Consider the following 14,989-nt stretch of genomic DNA (forward strand, 5'->3'; position numbering starts at 1 on the left):
AGAGAGAAAGGGAGGAAGACAGAATTTACGATCCTCATCACTCTACTGCAGTTTATTTATTCTGGATTGCAAACAAGTACTTAAGGAGTTGAGAGATACACATTAAGTACTGTCACACGGTGTGATCGAACACAAGGTTCCCTGTTAAAAGGGACAAGGGTAAACACATACACATACACCAGAAAGTGAGACCCGACAGGCAGTTTGATGTGTAAAAGATCCCTTTATCTTTTGTTTTCTTTTAGTTTTTGTTGTTTTTTGAAGGAAAAGAGACTATGAAGGTCCTGGAAAGCATCACATGAATGTGTTAAGTGAGAACGTGAACATGATTTAAAAAAACACATTAACCTATCTCAGTCTGAGCAACAAATTCAAGCGTGATGTGAGGTGTCTTTTTCAATGGGACTCTCTTTTCCACCTCAACCAAGCAAATATTTGATCACAACAAAATACACATGTAAATACAATTCTTTCCTTTCTTATGCTGTGTTTACATGTTTTATTTTCTTCTCCTAATGACAAAAATAACTTTACATACTTCTAAAGCAGGAAGGAATGGCAGTAATTATCCTGCAGTCTGTGGTGGTTCACAGTTCCTTATGAGTGTAACTTCCTGAGAAGCAATTTCCTAAATCTGGCTGAACTGTGGGAGCCTACCCTGTACCTCATGATTAAAAAAGAGTTGCCGACCATAATGCCAGCTGCGAAACTGTAAGCTACAGCGTGAGACAGTTCAGTCAGTAAATGTGTTTTTAAAACTTCAATCAGGTGAGCCTTCACTCACACTCATCTGACAAAAAATAATATTTTCTCATTACCATCACTGTTTGATCCCCTTCCCAAAAGAAAAAAATCCAGATACTTATTAATCCCAATAACAACTTGATTTCTTTTTTTTTTTTGGAAATGTATTTTTGTAATTTAAGAAAAGTCAGGACAAAGAAAAAAAAATTATAGCGAAATAAAAGTCATAATTATGTGGACAGGTGTAACATAGGTGTGGAATTTGAAAGCCATTGTTATTTAAAATGGGAAACAGAAGCATATTTGGGTCCTGAAGAAGGACTACTAAATTCAGGCTATCTCAACCTCATTAATTAAATTTTTTTTTACAAAATTGTCTCAAACTTTGCAAAGAGCACTTAATTGCTGACTTGAGCTCTTTAAAAGTCAGAAACAATGCATTTGCACTGCCTGGTTTCACACCCAATGGGACTGTGAGATTAATGCAGTTACAAGGCCCCCTTAATGTCTCGTATTATTGCACATCCTGTTAGCTGTTAAAAATTTTTGTTGCATAAAATTATCTTTTTTTTTTTTTTTTGTCCTGTCCAGCATCCTAACATACAGAACAGTGGTCTGTGTGCCATATTTTGCTTGACAGATTTGCTCTACCAAGGGAGACATGTTATATACATGGCTGCCCTTAATATTTTTATTATTTTTATTGTAATCTTATTTTCTTTAGTCTTTATATGTCAGTGCCGAACCTGACAGGGAGATAGAGGAAGAGAGGAAAAAAATTTTTCTAAAACTTTGACAAAATACCAGTGACCACAAGGATGTGAATTTATTCAACTAATTTGATTTATAAAATCTGCAACATACAAAGTCCAACACATTGTTAAATAGAACACATGTAATGTTGATTAAAGCACTTTGCTATGTAGAAAGTAAATAACATGGATGGAGTGAGGGCGGCATGCTCAGAACCTTCATAGAACTCTTTGTTTTTTCTTTTTCCACTGCAGCAGAGTCATAAGGGTTGTGTATGTTATGGTCCCAGTGCCATTCAAGACCACCAGGGGGTGAAACATGTACGCGTGGTGTGCCATAATGTTTCAGGGAGGGGAAGGAGGTCTGTGCCACTGTGAGGAGGCTTTGAATGGCAACAGCTGGCATCAGAGGAGTTAACTAACCACAAGAACGATCACATACTGAACAAAGAAACCAATGGAGGAACAACATAGACTTTAATGTGATAGGATTCTGAGTAACTGACCCAACTTTTGTCTTTTGTTACATTTGACAAAAAGTGGAGAAAACTTGGGGATTTTTATAATTATTATTAATAATTTAGGTGCAACCCTGGAAGTTGGTTTTTTGTTTTCGAATGAGCTTCAATTGCAGTTGAAAAAGAAGTTGTTCTTAGCCTAAAGACTCAAAAGATGCACATAAAAAGTTTGTTTCTGAATAGCAGGATCTATTAATGTGAGCTGTTAATCAATATGTGATACTAAGTTTAGTAAGAGGTCCATGTTAGTGCTGTCACGGGCAAAGGCACAATTAAAGTTAGAATTTTGACAGAATGATTGCATTAAAACCAACCTGCTTAAATACAGATTAAGTGAAGAAAAACTCCTGAATTTAAATCCTTCTTGAATGAGGAGGGACACAAGAGACATTTACAACAGAAGTTGGTACAGATGCCACATGACTTAGACAGTCTTACCTTTACTTTGCTACCTGACCTGGGGACTGCTTAGAGGTGCAAGTACAGTGACAGATTGATTAAAACTTTAAACATGTCTGGATTGGCCATCTAATGTGGCTGTAGAAGCATTTGAGACCACAGCTAGCATTACAGTAGCCCCCTGGAGCTGCAACTGGATTTAAACAGGCCCATGATATGGACAAAAGCAGCACACCCTGGCACTGTCAGTCAGAATTCAACCCCAGCAGGCTTGAATGTTCAAATCTTATGTGTGGTGATCTGTTTGATATCTGTACAAAATTTGCGAGTTTCCTGCTTTTGTACAATGGAGTCTTTTTCAGGTTGGTTGGTCCTGGTGAGCAGACTGATGGAATAGCATGGAATTGCACCTTTAAACACTGTGGGAGTGGTGACAAATGAGTGGAAGTCCATCAGATGCAGGAGGGATCTGTGAGAGATCAATGCAGGTGTGTGCGTGCTTGTGTGTTAGTTCTTTCTAGCACGTTTTGTGACTGCAGAGTGGCGTGACACAGTTATGGGTTAGAGCTTTCACTGCTTTGTGGTTGGAAACTGCTTTCTGCTTAAAAGACCATGTTGTGTTCTGGGTTACTTACAGAACTGAGAAATGGGGGCATCCATTTGTGCTGAAGCACCCCCTTTGGAGTTAAGTTTCTGGACCTGAGTGGGTGGGACAGGTTTGTGGGATTGGCCAGTGGCCCGATACATGGCCTGTACCCACAAGATGCGGTCCTGCTCATCATCACTGGCAAAGATCACAGTGTCGCCCTCCTTCACTGCATTGAAGAAAGCCCTGCCGCCATCTAAGCCTGAGAAAATATGATACCAAAGACAAAGTAGCTTACGTAATGTGCATATGTGTGTCTGCAGTTTTATTGTTTCTTAATGTCTCACCTGGCTGTGGGTCACTGTAGTCTACAGTATATCCATCCAGCTGGAGAAGCTCTTGCGGTTCAGATTTTTTCTCTCTGTAGCTGCACATCGCAAATGTATACTGACTCACCTACAACACAAAGGGATAGTTGTTACATAAACCAGGTGCAAAAAAAAAAAAAAAAAAAAAAGAGAAAGTTAAATCCTTGATTATTCCTTGAAAAATTAAATTAAAAGTAAAAGAGGTAGAAAAGTAATACAAAAAAGGATGCAATGATTTACAAATAACTTAATCTTAACATTTTATTGAAAACAAAACAAAACAAAAACTGAAAAAAAAATTGTTCTGAATATTTTTTTTTATTAAACTTGATAAATATTCTTGATAAATATTCTTTAAAAAAAAAAGTTTGGCAAAAGATGGAGATGTGATGCAAGAAGAAAGAAAATTGTGTCCTTAGAAGAAGAAGAAGAAGATAAAAAATCTTATTGTGGTTCTTCACACAAGATCAAACAACATAAAAAGCATTACAGAGAGGCCGAGTCTGTCCGGAGAAAAGATGTGAGAGAGTCCAGGTAGAAGTATTCAGCTGTTAATAAGTATAATATATAATGTTTAATCATTATTCTCTGCTCAAGAAATGATAATTTAATATTAATAATAAAAAAAACAAACAGGTTAAATTTTACAATGCAAAGAAAAATAAAGATAAACAAGGAAATACTTGCATATTTCATTAAAAGCTAAACTGAATCTCATTCTGCAAGTATTAGAATAGCTTGGATGCATAGTATTAAAGACTGGGACTAAACTGCACTGCCTGCAGTCAAGATTAGTCATTGTCATTAAAAATAGTTTTACGAAAAAAAAAAAAAAAAAAAATCTGTTTCATAGTTTTCATTATCTTTTCTTGGCCTCTGATTTAAAATTGATAAATAATTTTAAACAAGCTACATTTCTTAGAGTCTGTATTTAACATTTAATTTAAAAATGTGTTGTCCCTTAAAGCAAAATTATATTGTTGCTGTTTAAATTATCCAGGAATAGAAAAATAAAAAAATAAAAAAATAAACTGCTGAAAAGTTACAAGTAAAGCAAGAAAAGAAGGTTAAAAACCCCCCAAAGATTGATATAAAAGCATTGAGCCAAAACAGAATAAAGTTGTCTAATATAATTTCCTTATTCCATTTTTGATTTGGTGTAAGTTTCAACTAATTTGCAAATAATTTTGTTGGATTTTTATTATTGCATTTCACACAACATCACAACTAGCCCTTTATTCTAAGGATGTTCTCAATATTATGTCTTAGAGGGGTTATATGAAACACTCTAAAATTCAATCAATGGGCTACATTTTGATCACAAAAAAGACATCAACACAGGCAGACAATTAGGCTGAACTCAGTTTTATATCAACAGCCCACCTGAACCAGGACAAAGAAACGTTTCTTCCAGCGCTTCCAAACATTCTTTCCAAAAGCCCACAGATACCTGCCAAAACAGTGTGGTGACATGTAGTTAACAGATCTCAGTAATTCATTTATGACAAGCTATATAACAGAAACAATAGAAACTGATGCTTTTAAGCTAAATAGCAATATAGGTTACATAAATGACAAATTATTAAAAGTGGATTAAATATTTTGAAAGTGTTGGAAATTTCTTAAAAAAAAGAAGAACTACACACTGGTGTCCACCAGGGGGAGTAGTGCACTGCATAGTATTTTTTCCACAGCACTATGAACAGAAATGAGGCCAAGCAGCTGAGTGGGATGGAGTTCCACAGGAGAGGCTCGGAAAATGAAAAGTACATAAGAAGATCACTATGCATCTGACCTGGCAGTGGATTTCTTACCCGCAGTGTTTCATGTTCTGTGGTTTGTCCATACGTATGGCCAGTTTGATCTTGAGATCTTGATCAGGGCAAGCCTTGGTCACAGTCATCTTATGAAGCTCTGACTGTTTGGGGCTGTTAGGTGTTGGATGAAGGACAACCTGCAAAGAAAAAAGAGACCACAAATGTAAGACTCAGATGTTATTAGTGATATCCAGGTAGCTTATCTTACATCTCATCCTTTGCAAGATTTGGGAGCAGCAGTCAGTGTTTTGCAGTGGCTGGTGATTGTGTGTTTATGCTTGATGAAAAAATAATAAAGTGAGTGGTGATGGAGTAACAGAACAGCGCAATGCTCAGCCTTCCCGCAGAGGAGGCCTAATCTCTCTTTGCTGACTTAAAGAGCTTTGAGGAAGCTTGCTTTCCTGCCAACTCCGCTGCAGTGGGAGATCAAAGAGCCTTGTCACAGCCAAGGTCATCGCCACCACAGGGACGTCTGAGGCGCCGCCGCCCCAACGCAAAACAGCAACACCGCTTCCTTAACTACCTGTCACTTTTACACAGAGAACAGATTTCTGTTGCCGTTCCCTTGACATTTGTATTAGATTTAGTTGGAAGAAATTTGAATAAAACAAAAAAAAGTCTGCTGTAAGAAAGTCTTTATTACTTTTTTTTTCTTTTCAGTCTCCTGTGATCTTGCTACTAAAGTGCAGAAGTATAATTAAGGTTAGCCGTGGTATAACACAAGCACTTGCTGGGTGTAAACATCCAAGAAAAATGTGTTGATGATTTATCCTGTACTTAAAAAAATGCTCACACATAAATATAAGCTCAGAAAATTGAGGTTATAGGTATTTTTTTTTTTATTAAATGTTTAATTTAATTAAATGTAATTAAATGTAACAGAATTTATTAGAATTTATTTATTCCTTGAATAACACAGGTGCAATATGCCTATGAAAATCAGAATAGGATTCTACTTTTTTTTTTCTTTTTTCTTTTTTTTTTTATTTAACCTAAACCAAACCTTAACCTAAACCAATTAAATTGGATAAAAAAATAACCAAAGTAATGACAATAAATGTTTTAACAGGTGTATGCACAAACAAAAGAAGTTATGGCGTTCATTTCTGGGACTTGGGAGCCCTCTTTATTCTTTTCTATGTCTGTGTTGAGGTCAGAGCATTTGTGTGTTGCTGAAAAAATAAACAAAGGTGTTACCCTGCCCAGCTCTTTGTCCTCCAGAGCTAGCACGCCTGTACTCTCTGTAAACAGTTTCACCTTGACAGCAGGCAGAGGGTGTGTGGTGGTGAAGTCCCCTTGGGTCCCCCAGCTAAAAGACACAACATAACACACTCCAGAGGTTAACTTCCATGACAGCATGATGGCCGTGTTGCCATACAGTGAATTCATCTGTTATGTTGATGATTAAATTTGGTCAGGGAGAGCAGCTTCCCGTCATTGATAACTATTACTAGAGAATCACATACACAATGTCAGAAAAATAGTCCACAAAGACAAATGATAGCAATCAAAGAAATAAAACATGCTTAAATGCAAACTTAAATGAATGTTTGAGATGTTGGGATTGAAATATACAGAACATTAAAGGAGAGGTAGCTATTTTTGGACACATACGCAGACAGTTGCTTGTCTTTTTACCAGGAAAGGAGAAGGTTGGGGGACTGGTTGGAGGTGTTTTTTTTGAAGAATAAACACTGCAGTCACATGGATTTGCAGCAATTCAAAGTCAGGATATAACCACAGAAAGATAAAAAAAAAAAAAAACACACACATTCACTTTATTCCTCTTTGTCACTGTCACTTACTGAAATGCACTCATGCTATTTATGTACATAATAACTCAAAGGTGTACTTGGTGAGAATTTGTGGGTCTGCAACAGAGAGCAGAACTGAGATTCCAATTTTTAAAGTTTATTGTCTTAAAAAACCTTTAATTCAGGCAGATCTCAAAAGCAAGTCAAAATGAAAAGGAAAAAAAATGCTCTGATCCATATCCAACTAGAAAAGAAAATGAAACGAGAAGCTCAGTTTCACATTAAACACTTCATGGGACGCGTTGAAGCTCATTTTCACACTGTGAGAGGTCAGAGAGGCTCAGCAGTCCTGCTGTCTTGTACATCATCCTTCTTGGGGTGGAAAGTGGAAAATCTGCAGGAAACTCACATTTACATGGTGTTCAAAGACCGAATTATGAGTCAAATGTGAGAATAGAATATACAAAATTGGATGTAGCATTTGAGGAGCCTTTAGCAGCTTGCAGGGCTCAGCATCTCAGGAGAGCCAGAACAATGTAGACTCAACCCTCTGTTTGTCTGGGGCTTTTTTAGTGGAGGGACATGATTTCTTCGCTAGAAGATAATAAAAAAGTGAGTCACCTCTGAGCATTTTGGGTTCGACAGGAGAGAATCATATGTACTAACAAGTATTGGCGATGGGACTGGCTATTAAAGCATAGACCAGACAATCGTGGATTAAAACATGCATAAGAGTATTTGCTATATTTCTAAATAACAAATGGTTGTTTTTGCAACTGTAATAATATCTAGTAAATGTATCCTTTCTGAGTAATACGACCCAAAAAATTCCACAGCTTAAAAGATGTCTGCCCTGGACAAGTTTTTTTCTTTGCTGTTAATTTTTAGTTTGAATTATAACATTTGGTACTAAAAAGGCTAAAACCTCTCAAGATACCTATTTAAAATGCCCAAAGTCTCCTTTTAAAGTAGCTGTGATTAAACTACAAGCAACTATTACTTTCAAAATGATTAATTTGTGTAATGTATGGGAAGAACTAAGAATTAGAATGACAATGTGTACTGTTTTTAACAGAAAGTGTGATTTTTTATTTTCTTTTTACTGATTTTCCACATCAGAGGGTGCAAAAATAAAAAGTATAAGCCTTTCTTGATCTAGAGGGAAATGTATGAAATCAGATAAAATGCCTAAAGTGATACTCCTTAAGTATAAGAGAATCATATCAGGCAAAATCCACTTGTATTCACTTTAAGTTACAGGAAAACAGTAAATGCAAGTGTATTACTTCGTGCAGTACTGTGCATAGGTGACAAGTATAGAAAGAAAAATATGTTTTAAAAAAATTAGGCCAATCTTTTGACAGGAAACTACTAATAAAAACTAAAACTCATCACCGGCTACAGTACGCCCTTATGCAGAAGGCATTGGAATAATAATAAGTTGAAGTTTTCTTATTGTAATCACTTTACACATCATATGTGTGCTTCTATAGCTCATGCTGACATCTGTGGCTGATAGCATTTTATACTTCCTTTTGCAGCCTTGGAAATATAATATAAATGATTGAATTTCCTGTGATGGACTGGCGACCTGTCCAGGATCTGCCCTGCCGCTCGCCTGCTAATTGCTGGGATAGGCTCCAGCTTTCCCGGTACCCTAAATTGGAATAAGCGGTATAGCAAATGGGTGGATGGATAAATGATTGAATTCCAGCTGTGTTGTGAAGCATGAAGAAAATGGTATTCATTTTAACTTTTGGAGACTGTTTCTTTTTTCTTTGTAAGCATTTCTAGCACTCATAATGAATTCCCACTTAACTTCCACAAAGATGCTGCTGCTCCAGCATATAGAGAAAGAGGAGCAACGCTGCTGGCTGACAGTGTGTAGTCAGTAGTGAGTTGTGTTGATTTCCCATGGAACCATTGTTCTGGCATGAAGGTGACCTTGTGGCTCAATGGAAGGTCTATTAATGGACATGACGGTACCAAGCTCCTGCCGCTTTTTCTCCTAAATGTATCAAACCCTGTGTGTGCTGAAGTGGCTCAAATGGGAAAACAGCAAAATCAACCATATTAACCTGAACATCAAGGCATCAAAGTTTAATGTAGTCACAATAGTGTAAGCTGAATGTCAGTCTGAGCACACAGTTGCTGAACACTTCTAATTACTGTATGCAAATAACCTGAAGCAGTGTGAAGATTAACAACCATCTTGTCTTACTTTCTTTGTGTGCGTGCATATGCACATTTGAGTTCTCTACACAACCATTTAGCTGGCCACAAACCCAGTCACATGTCCATTAATTCATATTCACTCTATGGAAATTTAACCTAAAATTGAATACAATATAAAGTCAGCCTTTCCCTAACCATAAACCACATCTTCACTTTCAAGTTTATGTTCACACAATGTGATAGTGTGAATAGATTTATGTCCCCACAACATATGCAACACAAGTACATACACACACATTCCCTTGTTCTCCTCTAATCCCTGCTCTCATTCATGTCTCTCCATCTCTTTCCATAAAAAGGCTGTTAAATTAGGAAGATCGGAGGAAGATGTGCGGACCTTAAAATAGCTCATATTAGCATGAATGTTTCATGAACATTTCTCTTATATCTTGTACTGCACAACACTTGTATTTTAGTCATATAAAGGGAAATTATATTTAGCGAGAAATACATGGGTGTAGTCTTGTGGCATGTCATTACAAGAAATATGGTGACAAAACAGTTCAGGATCAGTGTCAACTGCACCAGTCACACATCAAATAGTTAAATTTTGTACAACAATTTATGTAGTGGCAAAAATTTCTCAGACTGAAACTGATTGCATTGGAAATCAGCCAGTAAAAAAAGCCAGATTTAAATGGCTCAAGCAGCTTTAACATAACAAAGAGAGAGATTCAGAGAAAGGTTCAGAGATCTGCTGACAAGATGACATTTTTAAACTGATGAGATGCAGGTGTTTTAAAGGTACAGGTTTAAAATATATACCAATAAAGACATAATAAATTATTTTAGAGAAGAAAATTAGCAAATAGAAGCTTTAGTTCACCAAACAGGCCCATTTTCTTCAAAGGTAGTCATTTACATGCAAAGTCATTTTGAGAGGGAATGAGGCAACTGAGAGCGCTTGTAAGAGCATGGAGAATGTCTCCCTGCAACAAAGATAAATACTAAGATGTGGGAAAGTTTGGCACCACATGCTTGCTGTAGTTTCAAGTGCATCCTCTAGTGCAAATTAATTTAATGTGATTCTGAGTCATTATCATCCTGCCTCTTGCCCTTAATGTAATAAAACAAAAAACTATTGTTGGCTTTTTTAAAAGAAGGCAGCAACATTAAATATTTTATGATGATTTATTTTCCTTGAAAAGCAGGCTTGTGTTCAGCCTTAAACATTTGGGAGCTGTATCACATTTAAAATGTGGTAGACTGTGAATTCTACTATGAACATTGTTTACACTCACATAAAAGACATGTGAAAAACAAATGTGCATGTGTGCACACTTACGTTGGCTTGGATGCCTCTGCTTGGTCGGTCTGGAGCTTCTCGCCTCCCTCCACCTCCATGGTGCAGTAAACAATCCTGTTTGGAGCCAGAGACTTCAGCCCCTGCACTTCCATGATCACCACCTGGAAAGCACAGAAGGATGCAGACGAGAAATGATTCATCTCTTGAGAAGGGTTAGAGAGCAGAAGGGTCAACAGTAGATGAGAAAGCAACAAATCTATCCAGAAATACTATTCTAGCTACAAGGACTACTCACACTTGCAGTGAGTGTTTTTGCCTTACAATAGATTCTGGCTGATTTGCTACTAAAAGAGCGTGTAAAGATTGCAGATATCCTCTCTTGACACTGCAACTCTCTATCCTTGAAATGGCTTGCAGGCTTTATCAGCCAACAAAAGTCTTAAACCAGGTCTTTAACAGCTCACTGAATACTATGCAGCAACCCCACTGCCTGGAGTAACTTTTATATTGCAAAAGTGGATTTCAGTGGAACAACCTAAGGCAAAAATATGCAACATCAGGGGAAGAGTTCACCTTCAATAAAAGTTTCCACTTGATCCACTGTCCTCATTGTGCAAATATATTTCATTCACTGCCGCTGTTTATATACTATCAGTCCAAAAATCCAATACAAACACTTGAGCTGTGGCAAAAGTAAATAGTTGTATAAGGCTGACTGACATAAAGATGCTGTGAGTACACATACAGACAAGCGATCAGATTAAAGGAAATTTTAAATGCAAATTAATAACACTTGTTCAAGACTGATGAAATTAAAAAGACAGATTGAAATTGTAAACTGCAGCATTTACAGCAACAAATGATTTTTAAAAAGAGAACAATGGAAGATTTCAGCTGTCTTCAGGTTTTTAGTGAAACAAAATAGTTCCCTTTGTTGTTGTTATGTGTGTTTGTGGTTGTCAAATGAAGTTCTCTGACTCACTGACCAATTTTTTCTTATAAAAAGCCTTAGTAACCTTTTTTTTATTTTTGTTCCTTTGATATATTTATTATCCTCCATATCAGGAGCAGCAATTTAGCCCCATAGCATGATGGTGCCTCCACCATGTTTCACTGTGAGAAGGATGTTCTTTTTCCTTATAAGCTTAATTTTGTTGTCTATAAACTCAGCTTTAGTTGTATCTGTCTATCTGTCCATAGTACATCAGAAAGACTCTGGTTAATCTACAAGCATTTTTGCAGCCATCAGTTCTGTGTCTTTTCATTTTCCCCAGGAGCCTGAAGTAATTAAGTGTGCAGTGTGTGGTACAGGCTGATCCCTTCTCCTCACGTTGCCCCAGGTCAGCCTGAAACTCATTAGATAACTTGCATTTTGTTGTTCTCTCTCTGTATTAGTGCCAGATCTTAAAAGCATCTGAAGAGTTTTATGAAGTGAAATTTTATGGTACAATTCCAAACTGATGAAACAGATTTCTTGGCCAATTGTCTTCTAGTTTTTGGAATTGTTAAATGTGTTTATAATATCTGATGAACTTAAGACAATTTTTTTTTTTTTGTCTTCATTGAATGTTTTCTGAGAAAAAAGCTGGAAACAACTAAAACCATCATTCAGTGATAAATTCTAATCCCGTAAAGCTGAAAATATAGTTGAATTTGTGTTTTATTTTGACTAATTTCATACATTTGTTTAAAGAATTTTATTTACGGTACATTATTATAGAAAATGTCATTGAAATAATTATAATTTGATAGCATAAAATTGGTTTATTTGCATTGATTTCCTAAGATTTCCATTTCCTGTGCATCATGTTGTGCTAACTTGGACCGTAAATAAAACAGAAGTCAGCTCACTGTATTTCCCCAGCATCATCACATTAGTTTTTGTCATACTTACGATGAAAATAACCAAGCGATATCAATATGATTCCAACAAAAGATCGTCCCAGCTGTTGAGGAAATTCAAGCAGCTTCTGTGGTAAACCACACAGAAACTCTCTTTCTGACAAATGATCAAATATTCCCTGTTGTGCAAATAATTGAAACAAAGATCTCTCAAATGTGTTGCCCACCACTGAGCAACCAAACAGGGTCACATTCTTTGCACATCTTTGTACATTACGTGCTTCCTGATTCTGAAATAGCACTGCATCATAAGGAGAGAGGTGTGACTGCTGTCTGCACTGTGGTGATAGCTCATCTCAGCCAAGCCGATAACAAGATGAGTCATATTTCCCGTTAAGGAGCAGGTAAAAGGCTTTTTTTGTGCGTATAAGTATGTGTGTATGTGTCAATCTGTTCTTCATGCAGCGTCTGTTCATCCACCTGAACAGGTGTGCTGTCTGGTTCTATACTTAGTCCGTAGCAGCGAATTACCTGACAACAGTTTGGATTTTATTAGCTCAGGTTAAGGCTGATGTAGTTTCACTCAGTGTATCTTCTAACAGGATTTAGTTTGTGCCCTCCGGCTACAGCTGAAAACTCAGAGAAATTTAGATGTTGAAGCTAGCTGATAAAATGAACAAGGGCCCTTACTAAGTTGATAAGGCTCCCCAGGGCATTGATCTCAAATAATTTAGAAGTGATTTGAGATCAGTGTCCTGTAGAGGTAAGGCCCCACTTAGTATTGAGATTTAATCTAGAAGAGGCTTAAAAAGTCTCAATCTGGAGTGAAGCTGTGGCCAGTTCTGCAAACTATTGAAATAATATTGAACATGTTGTATTTATTACACAATATCAGGTTACTTTATTTTAAAAAAGACTATTAACAACATGATCTTACTTTACTTTTAGTGCCCTAAACTTTTGCACCACAATTTGACTTTAAAATGACCAAAACATAGTAATGCATGACGATGTTTGCATATGCTCATTACATCATTACCTCCAGAGTGAATGATAGGACCACATCAGACTTCGACAATGTGTTCTCATCCTCCTGGCCCATATCGATGATGGAGGTGTTGTGGCCCCGCTTTAGCTTCTGCAGTTTAAACTCTCCACCTTTGGACACAGGCATGCTCTCCAGATTGGCCATCAGCTGATTGACTGAAGATTTGAGTTCTTCAATGAACATGGCCTCCATTTCTTTAGACACAAATTTGGGGAATTTTCCACCCTGCTAACAAAAACAAGAAAGACCCAGAAAAGACATGCATTCAGGGAGAAATTTCTCAGTGGAAGATTAAAAAAAAAAAAAAAAAAGCACTACTCTTCATGGACACTAACACTATAATGTTACACCATATTAATGACATATTAACTATATAACAAAGCATATTAAAAACAATCTGAGTCACCCCCGCAGAGTCTGACTCACCCTGGCAATCTGGTCTGCCATCTGAAGACGACCATCTAGCTCTCGTCTGATCTGTGCAGCCTGCTCATCCAGGTTGTCCAGCTATTGGTAAACAGACAGGAGAAAGTCAGTTTGGACTACTTTATGGACCATGCAATACTCTATAAACCCAGGTGTCAGCATGAAACGTCATCCAATCTCCCAAGTCATTCATTTAAAAACAGAAACATCCTTTAATAAAACATAAACATTAGCTCCATCCTGCTTTAATGATCGTTTTGGGGTTTGGTAATGATACATTTTTTATGTTGTAATTAATGTTTAAATATATTTCTCAGTCATAAATCACTTAAAAAAATATCAGTGAAGTCAAGCAATCAAGCAAACATGATGAGCAGATCACAGAGATCTGGCAACCCACCCAAGTGTCTCTTCAGAATATATGATATCTGCATTTTCACATCACATAAACACAGTGGTGTCACTGTGAGGGTTAAAAAGAACTTAGCAGCAATGTAGCAACTTTTTCTGTTGTCAGCAACAGCAACAGAGAAGTAGGAAAGCAACAGAACTTTGTACAATATTGCATTACTGTATGTGGGGCTTGAAACTGTGTTATGTGACATTTCTTGGATTAAAATTACCAACCCTCCTCCTCTTGCTTATTCATGTGCCGTTTTTACAGCAAGAGTACTATGTTTAGTACTCTGTTTTTTTTGTTTTTGTTTTTTAAACATGGGAAATCCATTAAAACAAGCCAATTAAATGATTTCCAACTGCTAATAAATGTATGTTTATCTTCATTATACGGCTACAGTTGGTCATGACCTTCCAGGGGACAAGCCTGTAGCTATGACAACATGAAGCAACATTACACTGACCACATTTGCTGATAATCACAGTCTTTTGAGATACTTTTTTAGCACTTCCATGTGAGATGTAACAGTAGGTAAGTGTGTTTTTGGAGTGTAACAGTTCTTGTTGGCCTCACTGCAGAATCAACATGAAAATTGGCACTTGCACCTGGGCATTAAGTTCCCATTGGTTTCATGTTTCATGGAGCCAATAAAAAACGTTGTTATGCAGCCATTTTAAGTGGGACTGCATGTTGACTGAACACTTCGATATTGCACCCAAAAGACAGATATTAGTAGGTCTTTGGGATCTTTTTAACAGTGTAAAAAGTTTAAAGACAGTGTATCAGAAAACAGTTTAGTTTTCAAAGTGGTTGCCTCCAAAGGTTATGCAAATAGTTATAAAAAAAAGCTCAGATGT

At 36.8% G+C, this 14,989-nt stretch overlaps 1 protein-coding gene across 17 annotated transcripts in view; it reads right to left on the bottom strand.

The window, feature by feature from the left end:
* Window positions 1–14,989, bottom strand: part of cadpsb (Ca2+-dependent activator protein for secretion b) — a 74,227-nt gene that overhangs the window by 28,841 nt on the left and 30,397 nt on the right. For 9 of the 17 annotated variants that reach the window (XM_041980316.1, XM_041980315.1, XM_041980314.1 and 6 more), the window contains exons 4-11: window positions 13,736–13,816; window positions 13,301–13,537; window positions 10,459–10,580; window positions 6,382–6,493; window positions 5,182–5,321; window positions 4,751–4,817; window positions 3,347–3,455; window positions 3,049–3,261 (exon numbers count right to left, since the gene is read on the bottom strand). In XM_041980316.1, the coding sequence (XP_041836250.1) occupies window positions 3,049–3,261; window positions 3,347–3,455; window positions 4,751–4,817; window positions 5,182–5,321; window positions 6,382–6,493; window positions 10,459–10,580; window positions 13,301–13,537; window positions 13,736–13,816 (1,081 nt within the window). The remainder of the gene's footprint in view (window positions 1–3,048; window positions 3,262–3,346; window positions 3,456–4,750; window positions 4,818–5,181; window positions 5,322–6,381; window positions 6,494–10,458; window positions 10,581–13,300; window positions 13,538–13,735; window positions 13,817–14,989) is intronic. The other 8 variants (XM_041980322.1, XM_041980317.1, XM_041980311.1 and 5 more) reach the window with 1 other exon arrangement.

This window comes from Melanotaenia boesemani, chromosome 3 (assembly GCF_017639745.1).
Source record: "Melanotaenia boesemani isolate fMelBoe1 chromosome 3, fMelBoe1.pri, whole genome shotgun sequence".
NCBI classification, from domain to species: Eukaryota; Metazoa; Chordata; class Actinopteri; order Atheriniformes; family Melanotaeniidae; genus Melanotaenia; species Melanotaenia boesemani.